The sequence below is a fragment of the Tachyglossus aculeatus genome, chromosome 21, assembly GCF_015852505.1.
Source record: "Tachyglossus aculeatus isolate mTacAcu1 chromosome 21, mTacAcu1.pri, whole genome shotgun sequence".
In the NCBI taxonomy this organism is placed as follows: Eukaryota; Metazoa; Chordata; class Mammalia; order Monotremata; family Tachyglossidae; genus Tachyglossus; species Tachyglossus aculeatus.
Genome location: NC_052086.1, coordinates 19,894,141 through 19,913,160, shown reverse-complemented (window position 1 = coordinate 19,913,160; position 19,020 = coordinate 19,894,141). Strand labels below are relative to the sequence as shown.

The window sequence follows — 19,020 nt, the reverse complement described above, 5'->3', positions numbered from 1 at the left end:
TAGTCATATTCCAGTTATTATTAATAATTGCTCATTTCTTCTAAGCAGAGGTACTGGCCTTCGGCTTCAAGGCTCGCCGTCAGCTCGTTTCCTCTCACCTCATCTGTTTGTTGACTTATCCCAAGCACATCTTTTAACCATCGCTCACACTCGTCTCTCTTGCTTTCAATGCGCTTAGAACAGTGCTTTGCACGTAGTAAGCTCTTAATAAATGCCATTGTAATTATTATTACTGCTCATATTTTAAAGAGTATGAGAATAGTTTAGTCAGTCCCATGGCGATTTTGGATTTGGGCCTTTGCAGTCGGGCCTACCCAAACTCACGGTTGGAATAGAATCCGGCCCCATCCCAGACCCCGCCGTCTGCCTTTTCTTTGGTCACCAGCCCCTGCCCCGTCAGCGGCTGGCTGGCCAGGCCGATGAAATTTAGGGTTAATCGTCTTGCGGGAGCTTCTGTAACCAGTCACCCGCACATAGCAAGGGATGATCGTATTCATTTTCCACATCGTGTGCCTTGTTTCCTCCATTTGATTCTTAATAATAATAATGGCATTTATTAAGCACTTATTATGTGCAAAGCACTGTTCTCAGCCCTGGGGAGGTTACAGGGTGATCAGGTTGTCCCACGGGAGGCTCACAGTCTTCATCCCCATTTTACAGAGGACGGAACTGAGGCCCAGAGAAGTTAAGTGACTTGCCCAAAGTCACACAGCTGACAATTGGCGAAGCCTGGATTTGAACCCATGGCCTCCGACTTCAAAGCCCGTGCTCTTTCCACATCTACTTCCCAGATGTCTAGTATAGCACTCCACGCCGAGTAGGTGCTCAAAATCAACTGACTAGATCCTGAGCTCCACTTTGCTCTGCTTTTCCTGCCGTAGAATAGAGCAATCCCAATGACGAGGGAAGGGTGAGCCTACACCGTGTCTTTCTCTGGATTTAAGGAGTCACTTCCCTGTTCTCTGGATGCTTTCTCTGAGAGGGCCCCATCTTGTTTTCTGGACTCTTCCGCGGTAACTTGTATTTTCCTGTTGATTCCCTCTACGATTGAATGAATAGTTTGTCATCAGAGAGGCTGCACAAATGTGCACTTCCAGGCAGCAGGTCCTGGGCTCTTGAGAAGCGGCCGGGCGTAATGGGTAAAACACAGGCCTGAGAGTCGGAAGGTCGTGGGTTCTAATCCTTTCTCCGCCGCTTGTCAGCTCTGTGATCTTGGGCAAGTCACTTTACTTCTCTTTGTCTCAGTTACCTCATCTGTAGAATGGGGATTGAGCCAGTGAGCCCCACATGGGACTGGGACTGTGTCCATCCCGATTTGCTTGTAATAATAATAATAATGATTGCATTTGTTAAGCGAAGCACTGTTCTAAGCGCTGGAGGGGCTACAAGGTGATCAGGTTGTCCCACGTGGGGCTCACAGTTTTAATCCCCATTTGACAGATGAGGTAACAGGCCATAATAATGATGGCATTTTTTAAGCACTTACTGTGTGCCAAGCACTATTCTAAGTACTGGGGTAGATACAAGGTAATCTGGTTGTCCCATGTGGGGCTCACGGTCTCAATCCCCATTTTACAGATGAGCTGAGGCACAGAGAAGTGAAGTGACTTGTCCAAAGTCACACAGCTGGCAATTGGCGGAGCCGGGATTTGAACCCACGACCTCTGACTCCAAAGCCCGGGCTCTTCCCACTGAGCCACGCTGCTTCCCTTACACTTGAGTCCTTTTCTTCATCATCATTGTCAATACAGAGTACTGTATTTAAGGTCTTGGGAGAGAAGCAGCGTGGCTCAGTGGAAAGAGCCCGGGCTTGGGAATCAGGTCATGAGCTCTAATCCCGTCTCCGCCACTTGTCTGCTGTGTGACTTTGGGCAGGTCACTTCGCTTCTCTGTGCCTCAGTTAGCTCATCTGTAAAATGGGGATTGAGACCGTGAGCCCTACATGGGACAACCTGATTACTTTGTATCTACCTCAGTACTTAGAATAGTGCTTGGCACATAGTAAGTGCTTAAAAAATGTCATTATTATAATTATTATTATTATTATTATACAACAGTGTTGGTGGACACGTTCCCTGAGCACATGCGAGCCCATCTCTAGACTGTGAACTCGTTCTGGGCAGGAATGTGTGGTGTTATATTGCACTGTCCCATGAACTTAGTACAGTGTGCAATAAATACGATTGAATGCACGCACTTAGAGTCTAGAGGGCAAGACTGACATTAATGTAAATATATAATTTGTAGTTTGCGATTTAAAGATATGTACATGAGGGGTTGAGGGTGGGGCGAGCAGCAAGTGACCAAAGGTCACAGATCCGAATGCACAGGCGACGCAGAAGGGAGAAGGAGCCGGGAAAAAGAAAGCTTAATCAGGGAAAGCCTTTTGGAGGAGATGTGACTTGAATAAGGCCTTGAAGATGGGGAGAATGATGGTCTGCTATATATTCATTCAATTATATTTATTGAGCGCTTACTGTGTGCAGAGCACTGTACTAAGCGCTTGGAAAGTACAAGTTGGCAACATATAGAGACGGTCCCTACCCAACAACGGGCTAGCAGCGTGGCTTAGTGGAAAGAGCGCGGGCTTGGGAGTCAGAGGTCATGGGTTCTAATCCTGGGTCTGTTATTCGTCAGCTGTGTGACTTTGGGCCACTTGCTTAACTTCTCTGTTCCTCAGCTCCCTCATCTGTAAAATGGGGATTAAGACTGTGAGCCCCACGTGGGACAACCTGTTTACCTGGTATCTACCCCAGCGCTTAGAACAGTGCTTGGCACATAGTAAGTGCTTAACAAATACCATCATCAACAGTGCTTGGCACATAGTGCTTAACAAATACCATCATCATGTCAGGGGAGGGACTTCTGGGCCAGAGGGAGGCTGTAGGAAAGGGGTCGGCAGCAAGGTGGATGAGTCAGAGGTCATGGGTTCAGATCCTGGCTCTGCCAATTGTCAGCTGTGTGACTTTGGGCAAGTCACTTCACTTCTGTGTGCCTCAGTTACCTCATCTGTAAAATGGGGGATTAGGACTGTGAGCCCCCCGTGGGACAACTTGATCACCTTGTAACCTCCCCAGCGCTTAGAGCAGTGCTTTGCACATAGTAAGCGCTTAACAAATGCCAATTATTATTATTATTATTATTCGCACAAAGTAAGCACTTAATAAATGCCATTATCATTATTATTATTATTATTATTATTATGAGATGAGGCGCACAGAGAGCAAGCCCCTGACTTTGGCAGAGGCATAAAGGCTTTATGGATATAGGGAGTTACAGTAGGAGATGACAGAGCCGGGATCATTTTATGAGTGCTATTAGTATTGCTTGTCATACTACTTGTCATTCATCATCACAATAACAAAACAAAATAATCAGGGCCATTGATGCACCTCACGGATCTTACACAAGCCGGGAGTAAATCACGGAAGCATTCCGATGAGCTGTTCAGCATTCTGTCAAGGAAATAAAATTCCCCGACTCACAGTTAGGGCATCAAAATAACAAATGGCCATTTCTGTTAGATAGAGAGAAATAGCCTGGGGACCAAGTTGCAACCCAGTCCACAATTTTAGTGGTTTGGGCAGAGGCTGGGCCCGAAGGCACGGCAGCCGACAAATTCTCACTTTTGGGTCTGGGGGATGAGGGGGCAGGAACAGTGACCTGACCAAAGCTTCTTCAAACCCTCTTCCCCCACCTACCATTGTCATGGAGAAGGATCCATTCCCACAGGAGTGGGGCTGGAAGAATTCATTCACTTAATCATATTTACTGCATGCAGAGCACTGAACTAGGCGCTTGGGAGACTACAATAGAACAAGGAAGCAGCATGGCGTAGTGGATAGAGCACAAGCCTGGGAGTGCGAGGGTCATGGGTTCTAGTCCCGGCTCCGCCACTTGTCTGCTGTGTGACCTTCGGCAGGTCGCTTCACTTCTCTGGGCCTTAGTTGCCTCATCTGTAAAATGGGGATTGAAATTATGAGCCCCACATGGGACATTGGCTGTGTCCTACCCAATTGGCTCATATCCACTCCAGCACTTGCTTGGCACATAGTAAGCGCTTAACCAATACCACAATTATTAATATTATGGAGAAGAATCCATTCCCACAGGAATGGGACAGCGCTCACATTTACTGAGTGCTTACTGTGTGCAGAGCACTGTACTGAGTGCTTGGGAGAGTACAGTAGAACAATAAACAGACCCATTCCTGTCCACAGTGAGCTTACAGTCTTGGGGGACGGGGAGACAGACATTAATATAAATCAATAAATTACAGATATGTACATAAGTGCTGTGAGTCGGGGGGGGGGGGGACGTGATGAATAAAGGGAGCAAGTGAGGATGACACAGAAGGGAGTGGGAAAAGAGAAAAGGAGGGCTTAGGCAAGGCCTCTTGGAGAAGATGTACCTTTCATAAGGTTTTGAAGGTGGGGAGAGTAATTGTGGACATTTAGAACGTTAATCCCGTCTCTGATTTGGGAAGTAAAAGGCACTTCCTCTATCACGAACTTGTTTTTTTCCAAGGGTGGCCTTAGTACAGTACCTCAGCACTTATAGTGCCTGGCACATAGTAAGTGCTTAACAAATACCATAATAATAGTAATAATGATGGCCCTGCCCAGAGCCCTGAGGAACCTAAGGACTATTCCCTTCCAGCAGCAAGGTATTTGTGGCTTTCCTTCTTTTTTGTTATTGAGTTTTAAAAATTGAATTTGCCCAGTTATTTCTTTCCCCATGTGTCTCTTCCTCCAAGCTTTTAGATTACCAGTCCCCTGTGGGCCAGAGTCAGGCTCTGATTCAATATCCTGTACCTCTTCCCAGGACTTTTAGACTGTGAGCCCACTGTTGGGTAGGGACTGTCTCTATATGTTGCCAATTTGTACTTCCCAAGCGCTTAGTACAGTGCTCTGCACATAGTAAGCGCTCAATAAATACGATTGATGATGATGATGACTTTAAAATAACGTTTTGCCCAAACCAATGCCAATCCTTTTCATCTTGTACAACACCTGAAGGGCAATCGTGAGCTACTGCTTTCTCTGAGCCAGTTGCAGTAAGGTGTTCATATTTCCCAAAATGACCAGGAAGGAAAGATTATGTCCTCAACTCCTTGCAAATGAAATTCCCAGTGTTGTTTTGGTTTATTTAATAACAGGGTTGCTGACTCATTTTTAGCTTCTGGTCAACTAGAGCCCATTTATTAGCTTTTTTTAAATATACTAAACTGTACTACATTGTGCTTGTCTCTATTGAATTTCATTCCATTTGTAGGATCATTTGAACGATTTGTCTAAATCACTGTGAATTTTTTTTTTCCCCAAAGTGTTATTAACCGCACCCAATTTAGTATTTCACCCACTCCACCCCCTGCTCAAAGCTTGGAGCTGGAAGACAAGTTTACTGTGGGGAGACAGGGAGAGATACACTTAGTCAAAACCCTGAAACCTCTCCCAGGACGAAGTAAGGAATGGGCTGGACCCCTCCTCCAGTGAAGTGGAGTCCACCTCCAAGCATTCTGCCTGACTGAAGCCTAGGCACAGAGAATATGAACTAAATATAGCTTGTCTCCTCATATTTTTATGGTATTTGTTAAGCACTTACTATGTCCCAGATACTGTACTAGGCGCTGGGGTAGATACAAGATAATCAGTTTGGACACAGCCCCTGTCCCACTTGAGGCTCACAGTCTAGGAGGGAGTGAGATTTAATCTCCATTTTGCAGATGAGGTAACTGAGGCAGGGAGAACCTGAGGTGACTTGCCCAAGGTCACACAGTGGACGGGTGACTGAGCCGGGATTGGAACCCAGATCCTCCGACTCCCGGGTCTGTGCTCTTTCCACTAGGCCACACTGCTTCCCTGGTATTAGGAGAGAGGAGGGCTGCCCAGAAGATGTCATTAACTTAACATGTATTAATTGGATGTGTGGCTGTGGAAGCATTAGCTGTTGTTCAATTTTTTGCTCACAGTATCAGTAGTTTCTTGTTTTGGGCCGTACATCAATCTTTCAGAAGACCATGTTCTCAGAACCTGACTAAGCTCTGTTTCCGATAGCTTGGTATTTGTTACAAAAAAGTCAGGGAAATACCCACTTTTTAAACACTATTACGTCTTAAATTAAAGTCTGGTTTTCTTTGTGCAAAGACATCTGATTTTCTCATTTGGAAATTTTTGTAGTAAGCCCCTGGGCTTCCAGCAAAGCCTGTTACTCTGTCGTGTGAAGCAGCTTAAAAGTCGATGTTGGTGGACTCTTTCACGCTGAAAATTGCAATTGGGTGGTTCTTTTTGGAAATATAGTAAGGCGCCCCCAAAAGAAAATGATCAAAAAACAAAAGTTTTGGTTGGGGGGATACTACAAGGTGATTGCTATTTCATCTCATGTCAACATACATTTAGTGTGAAAGAAACAAATTATTTTTGGTACATCACATGATAAATGCAATCAGATTTGTGCAGATGGTAACCTTTTGATATCGTGAGCAAAATGTTCCTGGAGTTTGTTGCAGCTGGAGTTCTTGGGGGAATAGTGGATGCCTCTCCCCTTTATTCCATCCAGAATTCACAGCAGAAAATGCAGTATATTTCAAGTCCAAGTAATGTTGTGAATATACCATCAGGATAACCCTAATTTTGATAGGAGGGAAAGGTCAGTTGCCAGTAAAAGAAGGGAAATGAGATTCTCAGAAGAAATGGAAAATTTGCCCGACTCCTTCCATAGGATATCTACATGTAGATGAGAAGCAGCGTGGCCTAATGGATAGAGCACAGGCCTGAAAAGCAGAAGGACCCGGTCTTTATTCCTGGCTCTGCCACTTGTCTGCTGTGTGACCTTGGGCAAGTCACTTCACTTCTCTGTGCCTCAGTTACCTTACCTGTACAATGGGAATTGAAACTGTGAGCCGCATGTGGGGCAGGGACTGTGTCCAACTTGATTATCTTGTATCTACCCCAGTGCTTAGAACAGTGTTGGACACAGGTTAAGTGCTTAACAGATACCATGATTATCTTGTTTTGTTTTTTTTTTTGTCCATCTCCCCCTTGTAGACTGTGAGCCTGTTGTTGGGTAGGGACTGTCTCTGTCTGTTGCCGAATTGTACTTTCCAAGTGCGTAGTATAGTGCTCTGCACACAGTAAGCGCTCAGTCAATACGATTGAATGAAGTCGGAACTAGAGAGTCAAGTGTGAGGGCTGGATTGTAGTTGGAAATCAGTGAGGTAATGTAGGATGAGGAGAGCTGATTGAGTGTTTAAAGCCATTGGTAAGGAGTTTCTATTTGATGTGGAGTTGGATGGGCAGCAGTTGGAGATTCCTGAGTGGGGAGACAATGACTGAAAGTTTTTGTTGAAAAGTCATCCATGCAGCAGAGTGAAGTACGGACTGGAGAGATGGGAGGCAGAGCACAATGAGGAAGCAGATTCAGTAGTCAAGACGGGATAGATTAATCAATCAATCATATTTATTGAGCGCTTACTGTGTGCAGAGCACTGTACTAAGCGCTTGGGAAGTACAAGTTGGCAACCTGTACAGTCCCTACCCAACAGTGTGCTCACAGTCTTAAAGATTAAGTGGTTGGATCAGCATTGTAGCAGTTTGGATGGAGAGAAAAGGGTGCGCTTTAGCCGTGCTGTGAAGATACAGCTGGCAGGATTGAGTGGCAGATTGAATATAAGGGTCGAATGAGAGAGATGACCTGAAGGCAACACCAAAGATCCAGGCTTGTAAGGTAGGGAGGATAGTGGTATTGCCTTCAGTGATGGGAAAGATGGCGAGGACAGGATTTGGGGGAGAAGGTACGGAGTTCAGTTCTAGCAGGTTAAGTTTGAGGTATCCTCAGTGGTATTTATTGAGCCCTTACTCTGTGCAGAGCACAGTACTAAGCGCTTGAGCTGTTGGTGGGCTACCCAGGTGGAGATATCCCAAAGACAGGAGGGGAATGCGAGATTGCAGAGAAAGAGAGGTCAGAGCTGGAGACGTAGATTTGGGAGTCATCCACATAGAGCTGGAAGCAAATGAGTTCTCCAAGGGAGTGAGTATAGATGGAGAATAGAAGGGGACTTAGAACTGAGCCTTGAGGGACCCCCACTGTTGGAGAGAAACCGGGAAGGAACAGTGAGAGAGATAAGGGGAGGACTAAGAAAGGGAAGTGTTAGTGAAGCCAAGGTTGGATAAAGTTTCTAAAATGTCTGCAGTGTCGAAGGTGGCTGAGATGCCTAGGAGGATTAGGATAGAACAGAGGCCTCTGGATTTGGCAAGAAGAAAGTCACTGGTGACGTTAGAGAGTGTTGTGTCTGTAGATTGAAGGGGGCGGAAGGCAGATTGGAGGGGATTGAGGAGAGGATGTAGAGACGGCAAGTATAAACCACTCGAGAATTTTGGAGAGGAATGGTAGGAGGAAGTTGGTGCTAATTGGAGGGAGCCTCAGGGGTCCAAGGGAGGGTTTTTTTAGGATGGGGATACGTAAGCGTGTTTGAAAGCAGTGGGTAAGAAGCCACTGGAACTGTGAATGGTTGAAGATGGCAGGCGAGGAGGGAAGGGGGGAGTGTTTTAAGAAGATTAGAGAGGAGTGGGGTTAGAAACACAGGTGGAGAGAGTGGATTTAGAGAGGAGGCGAGAGATCCCTTTCTCAGTTGCTCAGGGAATATAATGACCTGGTGGGTCCCTCGGGGGTGTGTTTGGGGGGCTCCTGTGGCAGCCCCCCAACCCCAGGTCTTTCCTCTTCCTTCCCAGTCCTGTAAGCCTCCCTTCTGCTGCTAATTAACCCCCTCTTCCCTCTCAGCACCCGACAGATGTGGATTACAGGGTCATGGCCACCTTCACAGAGTTCTACACCACCCTCCTGGGCTTCGTCAACTTCCGCCTCTATCAGAAACTCAACCTCCAGTATCCTCCCAAGGTAAGGTGTACCCGCGCGGCCTAGGATCCAGATCTCAAGAGTCCAACCCTGCCCATCAGCTCCCCACTTGAAGGAGCTGGGCCCCTTAAGGAGGACTCTGGGTAAGATACTGGACTCTAAAAGCGAATGTGTCAGGGTCTCTTCCTTCCCAACAGGGGAGTCTGGGCTGCTGTCGCTATCATGCTCTCCCTTTTTTTCCAGCTTGAGGGCTACCTAGAAGCAGGGCAGAAGAAGGTTGAAGAAGAGGCATACGCTATGGACTCCGAGAGCTTCTTGGAGGTGAGACCACTGGGAGACCAGCGGGATCCTTTTAATAATAGTAATTGTGGTATTCGTTAAGTGCTTATTGTGTGCCAGGCACTGTACTAAGTGCTGGGATATATACAAGCAATTCAGGTTGGACGCAGTCCCTGCCCCATGTGGGGCTCCCAGTCTCAGTCCCCATTTTTCAGATGAGGTAACTGAGGCACAGGGAAGTGACTTGGCCAAGATCTCACAGCAGATGTTTTGTAGACTCCCTCCGGCCCTGTGAGCACAGCTGTTCTTAGTCTTTCTGTAGAGCAGCAGGTCCAGGCCTGCCGGGGGTTTCCTCTGAGATCAGACGGGACAAAGAGTCGAGGCCTTTTCTGAAGCGCTTAGTACAGTGTCCTGCACTCGGTAAGTCCTTGAGTACCGTGATTTGATTGATTTTTGTTTGATATATTACTGACTGAACTGTGCTTTAGAGCAATGATCACTGTAGGTCTGTCCTTGGTTAGGGAAGACCTTTCCTGGAAGGCCGGCAGGGAGGAAGGCGAAACCCACGTTCTTCCATGAGCAAGGAAAACCGCATTCCCCCGGAACACCCGCCCTGCGGACGCCTCAGTTCATCTTTCATTCCTCCTCCTTTCTCTTCAGAAACTGTCGGCTCTGAGTGCCAGCCTGGCCCGGGTGGTGGTGCCCGCTGCAGACGAGGAGGCTGAGATGGATGAATTCCCCCTAGACGGGGTAAGAGCAGCCAGGCCGGGGGCTGTACCGGCCCGTGGGTTCCAGTGGATGCTTCCGTTCCTGCCCTCTACCTTTAAGCAGGGTTTGGGGTGGGAGCCATGGAATGCCAGCTCCTTACCCGGGTCCTTCATCGTTTCTGTCTCGACAGGAGAGTGGCGAGCAGGAAGAGGAACAGAGGAAGGAGCAGCTGGCAGTGGAGAAGCACAAGAAACTGTTTGAGGGATTGAAGTTCTTCTTGAACCGGGAGGTGCCCCGGGAGGCCCTAGCTTTCATCATTAGGTGGGTGTGGGTGGGGTGAGAGGTGAACGGAAAGGGACATGCTCCTCAGCTTCGCCCCTTTGTCGCCTCCAGCCCCCCTTGTGCCCTTGAGTCCTCTGAGCAGGAGGCTGAATCATCATCATCATCAATCGTATTTATTGAGCGCTTACTATGTGCAGAGCACTGAATCTGAGCAGTGTTGGGGTTTGGTCGAACTGGAAGACTAGGGTTCGTTTGCGGGGAAGACATTGGGGAATCCCAAGGTGCCCAGGAACCTAGGGGTGTGGGGCCTCCATTCCTGGTGGTTTGCAGGCAACAGCCCACTTTTCTCTCATTCCCTCCCCCTCATTCATTCATTCAGTTGGTATTTGTGGAGTTCCCCTCCTCTCCCGTCTGCCCATCCCCTTATGCGCGCGCACACACCGCACACACACGCACGCTCCCTCCCCCCCCCCCCGACCCCCGCGTGGCTCAGTGGAGAGAGCCTGGGCTTTGGAATCAGAGGTCATGGGTTCAAATCCCGGCTCCGCCACTTGTCAGCTGTGTGACTTTGGGCAAGTCACTTCACTTCTCTGGGCCTCAGTTCCCTCATCTGTAAAATGGGGATTAAGACCGTGAGCCCCCCGTGGGACAACCTGATCACCTTGTATCTACCCCAGCGCTCAGAACAGTGCTTTGCACATAGTAAGCGCTTAACAAATACCATCATTATTATTATTATTATTATTATTATTATTATTATTATTATTATTATTATTATTATTATTTGAGCAGCCTGAAACTTTACCAGCTTCAGAACGGGTCCAGCAGAGACTGTGGCAAAGTAGTAGTGGGGCCCTGCCAATCTGGGAGTGAGCTGGGCCAGACAGACATTCCTTGAGAGAAGCAGCGTGGCTCAGTGGGAAGAGCCCGGGCTCTGGAGTCAGAGGTCATGGGTTCATAGCCCGGCTCCACCAATTGCCAGCTGTGTGACTTTGGGCAAGTCACTTCACTTCTCTGGGCCTCAGTACCTCATCTGGAAAATGGGGATTAAGACTGCGAGCCCCCCGTGGGACAACCTGATCGCCTTGTAACCTCCCCAGCACTTAGAACAGTGCTGTGCACATAGTAAGTGCTCAATAAATGCCATTATTACTATTATTATTATTAATTAATACCCCAATCCCTCCACACATCCACCAAGCTAGCTCTCTTTCTTCCTTCAAAGCCCTACTGAGCTCACCTCCTCCAGGAGGCCTTCCCAGACTGAGCCCCATTTTTCCTCTCCTCCTCCCCATCCCCCCCCTGCCCTACCTCCTTCCCCTCCCCACAGCACCTGTATATATGTTTGTACAGATTTATTACTCTATTTATTTTACTTGTACATATTTACTATTCTGTTTACTTTGTTAATGATGTGCATCTAGCTTTATTTCTATTTATTCTGATGACTTGACACCTGTCCACATTCATTCACTCAGTCATATTTATTGAGCGTGACAGTGCTCTGCACACAGTAAGTGCTCAGTAAATACGATTGATTGAATGAATGAATGAATCCTAGTCATGCCATTCCCCTGCCACTTGGGCACCCTTTTCGCATTTTATCCACATACATTCAGATCTAATCTTGTATTCTTTTAAGTGGTGCAGTTCGTCAGTTTGTCTGCTCATCTCACCCATGCGATTGCAAGCTTCTTGAGTGCAGGGATTGTGTCTTCAGTTTCTTCAGTATATTCCCCCAAGCGTCTAGTATATATTGCTTTGAATCTAGCAGGTGCTTAAAAAAATACTGTTAATCCTGATCCTTCATAGTGCCTCTGGGGCAAGTGGTTCTTTGGGCTACGGTAATGCCCAGAAGGGTGTTTTAATAATAATGATGGCATTTGTTAAGTGCTTACTTTGTGCGAAGCACTGTTCTAAGTGCTGGGGGGGATACAGGGTGATCAGGTTGTCCCATGGGGGGCTCACAGTCTTCATTTTAGATCATTTTTGGTTTGACCTGGCCTTGGATGCCCACATGGAGCTGTCAAGGCAGCTCCTTGGTCCAACCAGGTCTGGCTGTGTGGCCATCCTGCCCCACGAGCTTGGCATCTGCCGGGTCCATCCCAAGCCTCTGCAAGATTCTGCTTCTCCCTCCCTCCCTCCCCAGCCCCACTTTCTCCCCCATTTGCCCATCTGTTGGCGGACACGAAGCAGCAGGTAGACTGACACGGGGAGCCCCGCAGCCTTTAAGACCTTTCCAAGCCATTAAGCCTTCTACCTAGGTTTCCCTCCTGCCAGCTTCTCAAGGATCCCACCTTTTTCTGCACAGGAGTTTTGGGGGCGAAGTGTCTTGGGACAAATCCTTGTGTATTGGGGCTACCTATAGCATCGACGACCCCTCGATCACCCATCAGATTGTTGACCGACCGTCACAGCAGACACCTGTGATTGGCAGGTAAGCTTCAATTTGAGGGGGTGTGTGTGTGTGTGTGTTTATGAGCATGCAGGAAAGATGAAATGGGCCACTCGCCCTGTCGTTTCTCCGTGTCCCTCAAATGTCTGATGCAGCAGAGCCCTGTCCGTTCCCTCTATCCCAGCTAATTTAAAGGTGCTCTGGCCTAGGTTGACACTTGAAATGGGGCTGTCACAGCTAAAGTTGCATTTTAAGAGGAAATGATTGGGTCTGAGCAGTGCTTTAATGATGCAAAGCACTGAGGTAGATACACTATAACAGTCTCGGTCCTCCCTGGGGCTCACAGTCTGTCAGGGCGGGAGAACGAGACTCTACCCCCCCCCCCCCGCCCCATTTTTGCAGATGAAACTGAGGCCCAGAGATTGAGGAACTTGCCCAGAGTCACACAGCAGGCAAGTGGCAGAACCGGGATTAGAACCCAAGTCTCCTGACTCCCAAGCTTGTGTTTTAGCCAGGAAAGCGTCCTAAATGGGCTCGTTTAAACCCATGTCCTGCTAAATACAAGTAAACCTGACCACAGGTGCCAACCACCCCGAACAACAAACCAAGTCGTGGTCTTCACTTCAGTGGAACCTCGTGGTCTTCACGTCAGGGAACCAGTCGCTCATATTTGTTGGGCAATCTTTTTATAGTCGAATTATGTAATGAAAAGTTGAATGCACATAAATTAAAAAATGCAAATTCAACCTCCAATTCATGGGGAAGAGGGGGCGGAGAGAGAGAGAAAAAGTATATGAATTTGAGAATTGTAGTTGGAGAAAATAAGTTGTGCGGAAAGCCAGAGACGGAGAGGTAGGGGAAGATTCAGGGCTCAAGGACAACAGACTATTCTGTGTTGGATAGGCCGGCTTGGGAGAGGGATTGGGCAAAGGGTGGGTTTTAGATCATTCACCCTCTTAGGGAATTTAGTTTTTTATACTGTGATTTTAGCCAAGTGTGATCATTCACTCAGTCGTATTGAGCGCTTACCGTGTGCAGAGCACTGTACTAAGTGCTTGGGAAGTACAGTTCAGCAACAAATAGAGACAATCCCTGCCCACAACAGGCTGACGGTCTAGGAGGGGAGAGCAGTGAGGGGTTCTGAGAGAGGAGCAGCATGGCTTAGTGGAAGGAGCACAGGCCTGGGAATCAGGACCTGGGTTCTAAACCCAGCTCTGCCACATACCTGCTGTGTGACCTTGGGCAAGTTCCTTAACTACTCTGTGCCTGTTACCTCATCTACAAAATGGGGATTCAATACCTCTTCTTCTTACTTAGATTGTGAGCCCCATGTGGGGCAGGTACTGTGTCTGACCTGATTATCTCATTTATTCCCCAGGGCATAGAACAGTGCTTGACACATAGTAGGCGCCTAGCAGATATCACAGTTATAATAATCACTATCTTTATCTCATTTATTCCCCAGGGCATAGAACAGTGCTTGACACATAGTAGGCACCTAAGAGATATCACAGCTATAATAATTACTATCTATTAGCCACAATTGGTGAGTTGTGGATGTGTGCCATCACCAATTTATGGTGGCTGGGTGGCTGTCTTCCTCTAGACTCTAAGCCCACTGTGGGCAGGGAATGTGTCTGTTTATTGTTGTATCGAACTCTCCCAAGCACTTTACACAGTGCTGTGCACACAGTAAGTGCTCAATAAAAACGTCTGACTGACTCAAGCACCTTGAGGGGAAGAACCACACTGTTGGGTAGGGACCGTCTCTATGTGTTGCCAACTTGTACTTCCCAAGCGCTTAGTACAGTGCTCTGCACACAGTAAGCGCTCAATAAATACGACTGAATGAATGTTGTGTATCATGTATCCCGTGCGCTTTTTGGGAACGTCCATTGTCCCATCTGCCCGGCAGGTACTACCTCCAGCCCCAGTGGGTGTTTGATTCGGTCAATGCCCGGTTATGCCTTCCGGTGGAGGACTATTTCCCTGGGGTGCTCCTACCCCCGCACCTGTCACCTTTCGTAACCGAGAAGGACGGGGACTACGTCCCGCCCGAAAAACTGAAACTCCTGGCCCTGCAGCGAGGCGAGAACCCAGGTAACTGGTGCCCAGCAAGGGGCCAGCGCGCTCTCTTTGTCTCCCCAGTTTTGAGGAAGAATCCCTCTCCCCTTCCCCAGCACTCTCCGACCAAGTGTTCCCACTCCTCCCAGTTTGCCCTCCGGTGGGCTCAACCTTTCCTCTTTGAAAAGACCTCTGGGAAAGAGGTCATGTGGGGGAGATGTGGGAATCCTGGGGATCTGCCTTGGCCAAGCTCATCCTTGGGAGTTGGAAGCTTGCCCTTCTCTGAAGGTTGGGTGGAGGTGGGACAGGAGCGGGTAGGGTGTTTTATTGTCCATTTTACAAGGGTTCATTAACTTGGTGGTAATGCGCCATCCTGGGGCTGGTCTCAGCCCATGGGGGCCTGTGAGTTGAGGGAGTGGTGAGTAGAGGTGGGAGGTATCGTGTCCAGGGAATCGAGGGTGCTCTGCCCCTTGATTCACGCCACCCAAGCTAAGGAGACCAACCGTGTGTTTTTGCAGAAGTGGAGGAGGAGGAAGAAGAGGAAGAGGAGGAGGAGGAGGATGAAGAAGAGAATGAAGACTCCAAGGAGGAAGACGTTGAGGAGAATGATTCAGAGAAGGAGGATGAGGCCCGGCTGAAGGTGATGGAAGAACGGAGGTCCCAAGGAAAGGTATGGGATCCAAGCGTTCTGAGAACAAGCCCACCCCGGGCTCTCCTGTTGGAATTTGTCCGGACTGAGGGATGTGGGTTTGCCTCTGCCGTGTGAACTGCGGGGCCTCACTGCACTGGGGGTCCCAGGAAGAACTTCTGTTGTGGGCCGGTGGGCAGTCGAAGGGCGGAACGTGTGGGTGCCTGATTGTGGGGGACCCCGGGCTCACTGGCTCAGTTTCTCTTCCAAGACCCCGAAAGTGACGGCGGGTGCGGTGAAACTGGAGGATAAGCAGCGACTGGCCCAAGAGGAGGAGAGCGAGGCGAAGAGACTCGCCATCATGATGATGAAAAAGAGGGAGAAGTACCTTTACCAGAAGATCATGTTTGGCAAGAGACGCAAAGTCCGCGAGGTGAGTGTCTTTGTCTTGGTCCCATTAAGTGCGGGGGGTGGGGGGTCGGGGAGCAACGAGGGGGTGAGCAGCGTCCCCTGCCCTTTCATTCATTCGTTCATTCAGTTGTATTTATTGAGTGCGGACCATGCGCAAAGCACTGTAGTAAGTGCTTGGGAGAGTACAGTGGAACAACAGATCGACACATTCCTGCCCACAAGTTCGCAGTCTTAATATGAGGATTGGGGAATTGACCGTGGGGGCCAAGGGTCTCCTTGTGGTAAGGTTGGCCAACGCGAGGCGGACCTCAAGCGCTGAGCTCTGGGGGACTGGGCTTCACTTAGGAGGAGAAGAACCCCATGCAGGTCATCTCCACCCCCGGCGGGTGCCGTGGCAATGCACTCTCTCTGTAGCAGCCGGGCTCAGTACCCTTGGGCGGTCATTGGGAATCTGTAAGAGGAGAGTCGGGGCCCTGCACCGCAGGCCTGGGGTTATTTGGAGGTGTCTTCTTTCCCTTCCCTTCCCCCCCGACCTGTCTCTCCATCCTGTCACTTCCGTCTTCCTCCCAGGCAAACAAACTAGCTGAGAAGAGGAAAGCCCATGACCAGGCGAAGAAATCCGAGAAGAAGAAATCCAAGAAAGCTCGGCGGGAATGAGTACCCAGGGCCCACAGAGGTCCCAGGACCCATTCGGTGACTGTGCCAGGGTCCTGAGCCGACAACTGCAGCTTCAGTGCCCCTGGATGCTCACCCTTCTCCCAGCACATGCGCTTATCCAGCCTGGGGGTGCACAACACTCGGGGACCTTCTCCCTCAGGCATCCCCCATTGTTGGGCATCCCCCATTGTTGGGTTGGGATGAGGAGAGGGCCCTGCTTTACGCTTCCCTTCCCTTCGAGCGGCTCCAGGGTGGAGCTCCTGCCTGGGGTCAGGATGGCGAACGGGCCTGGCAGAGGAGATGCCAGGCCGCCCGTTTCCCTGGGGACCAGGATTGGGATTCGTGCCCCCTCCCCCCCCGTCCTCATGTAACCCGACAATGCTGCGGGAGAAGCCAGCCCCAAGGGGCAGAGGAGAAACCCGGAGCGATCTGTTGCCATTCCGTGGGCAGCCCGGATCTGACCTCTCCTCCCTGTCTTTGGCATCTCCTGCCTCCTTGGGGGGCATCTAGTCTATCTTCTACGTCAGAAAGATTATTGTTATTAAACACCCGTTTTTTCGCAGCCAACTTATGTTCACGGACTACCCTGGGGGGAGGCTCTCAGTGCCGCAGGGCCCTCCTCCCCTGACAGCAGGTGGTGGGCACCGCATTTGCGTAGCCGGGATCCCCCAGGAGAGGGGCGATTCTCCCCAAAGGAGACCGGGCTTCCCTGTCAGCTCGGCTTTGCCCTGAGGTGGGCCACAGCCCGTTGTCCTGGCTTACCCTTAGGCAGAACATCAGGGAAGTGGCCGTCGTCCCTGAGCAAAGTTCCCGTCAGAAATCTTGGATGGGGGGAGGAGGGCTGCAAAACCAAACCGCAGTTTTCAGGATCTTCTGGGCCCTTGGGAAGTTCCAGAGTCCCTGAATTCCCCTGGGTTGTAAATTCCTTGAGGGGCGGGGCCCTGTCTAAACTCTGTAAACCTAAAAGCCGGGGGTGGGGTGGGTACCCAGCCCCGACCCTGGGGAAATTTAGTCAATATTTGATGATTTGCGAGACCTTCCTTGTTCACCCCTGAGAAACGCGGGACTCTGAGAGCCTGGAATGGGAAGTGGGTGGAACTGGCTGCCAAGGGGAGGGGCCTTCGTCTGTAAAGGGGGTGGCCTCAAGGAGTTGTGTATATTTCTCCCATGCAGCGGAAAGCTCAGTTTGGGCAGATGCCCGTACTGAGAGCGAGAAATCAGACCAGATCAGGTGCTTCCCTGTCAATACGAGAACCATCACAATTGGGTTTGGCTTTGAACTACTCGAACCAATCTTGAAAACTACTTTTCTTGTGTGGGGTTCTGTCGGGGCCGAATAGTAGTCCCCAAGGGCTGGCTTGACTTTCACTTATTTTAAAGGACATCAGAGAGATGCCGGTTAAAGATGACCCGCCGAGCCACCCTACACCACTCCTGAGTGTACGGGGCAAAGGGCCTTCCTGCATCTGGGAAGTTGGCCAAGTACTGCCAGCCCCTGCCCCGGGCTGCGGAGTCTACCTGAACCTGGCACTACCCGTGGGGAGGCCAGGGGGCCAGTTTAGGTGGCCTCGGGCAAACCCCTGAAGGGCTCTGTACTCGGTTTTTCTAGTGAGGAAACTGAAAAAATCATGCGCACCTGCTTCCATGAACATAAGCAGCGTGGCTCAGTGGGAAGAGCACGGGTTTGGGAGTCAGAGGTCCTGGGTTCTAATCCTGACTCCGCCACTTATCGGCTGTGTGACTTTGGGCAAGTCACTTCTCTGTGCCTCAGTTACCTCATCTGTAAGATGGGGGTTTGGGCAAGTCACTTCTCTGTGCCTCAGTTACCTAATCTGTCAAATGGGGATTGAGATTGTGAGGCCCACGTGGGACAACCTGATCACCTTGTATGCCCCAGCGCTTAGAACGGCTCTTTGCACACAGTAAGCGCTTAACAAATACGATTGAATGAATGAATGAACATGAGGCACAAAAGGGCCGGAGGACGGTCCCCTTGGCCAGGGGCTACAGGGCCGAGGGAGTTAATGACTCAGGAAGTAGAAGTGGGTTGGGGCTGGAGATGACACTCCCTAGAGTTGGCAGGCTGGTGATCGATAAATTGATCCATCAACGGTATTTAGTGAGCGCTTACTTTGTGCAGAGCACCGTACTGAGCGCTTGGGAGAGTACAATGCAACAGGATTGGTAGACGCGTCCCCTGCCTACAACAAGCTCACAATTTAGAGAGGGAGACATTAAATTTATAATGTGTAATTTATAGATACGTACCTAAGTGATATGGGGACGAGGATGGGGCGAATACTAAAGTCCCAAAGGTCACAGATCCAAGTGTATAGACGGAGGGGACAGGGAGCTGGGAAAATGAAGGTTGAATCCGATAAAGTCTCTGATGAGATGTGACCCAAATAAGGCTGTGAAGGTGGAGCGGTGGTCTGGTGGGTGTGGAGCGGGAGGGAGTGCCAGGCCAGAGGGAGGATGTGGGAAAGGGGTTGGTTAGATGAGAGCCGGGCACAGTGAGTAGACTGGTGCTGGAGGAGTGAAGTCCGCGGGCTGTCCATCAGTGAGATAAGAGGGGGCGTTGAACTGTTCTAGTGCTTTTGAAACTGATGATGAGTTTCTGTTTGCCACGGTGGATGGCCAACCCCTGGAGGTTCTTGAGTGGGGAGATACGAACTAAACATTTTTTCAGAAAAATGATCTAGGACTGGAGTGGGGCGAGACAGGAGGCAGGGGAATCAAGGCT

General features: G+C 49.6%; 1 protein-coding gene across 1 annotated transcript in view; it reads left to right on the top strand.

The window, feature by feature from the left end:
* PES1 (pescadillo ribosomal biogenesis factor 1) overlaps positions 1-16,842 on the top strand; it is a 38,981-nt gene extending 22,139 nt beyond the window's left edge. Inside the window, exons 7-15 of the mRNA XM_038762830.1 lie at positions 8,779-8,895; positions 9,097-9,174; positions 9,793-9,882; positions 10,031-10,161; positions 12,434-12,559; positions 14,433-14,617; positions 15,100-15,251; positions 15,481-15,642; positions 16,191-16,842. Of these exons, the coding sequence (XP_038618758.1) occupies positions 8,779-8,895; positions 9,097-9,174; positions 9,793-9,882; positions 10,031-10,161; positions 12,434-12,559; positions 14,433-14,617; positions 15,100-15,251; positions 15,481-15,642; positions 16,191-16,277 (1,128 nt within the window). The 3' untranslated portion in view covers positions 16,278-16,842. The remainder of the gene's footprint in view (positions 1-8,778; positions 8,896-9,096; positions 9,175-9,792; positions 9,883-10,030; positions 10,162-12,433; positions 12,560-14,432; positions 14,618-15,099; positions 15,252-15,480; positions 15,643-16,190) is intronic.
* The last annotated feature ends 2,178 nt before the right edge of the window (positions 16,843-19,020 follow it).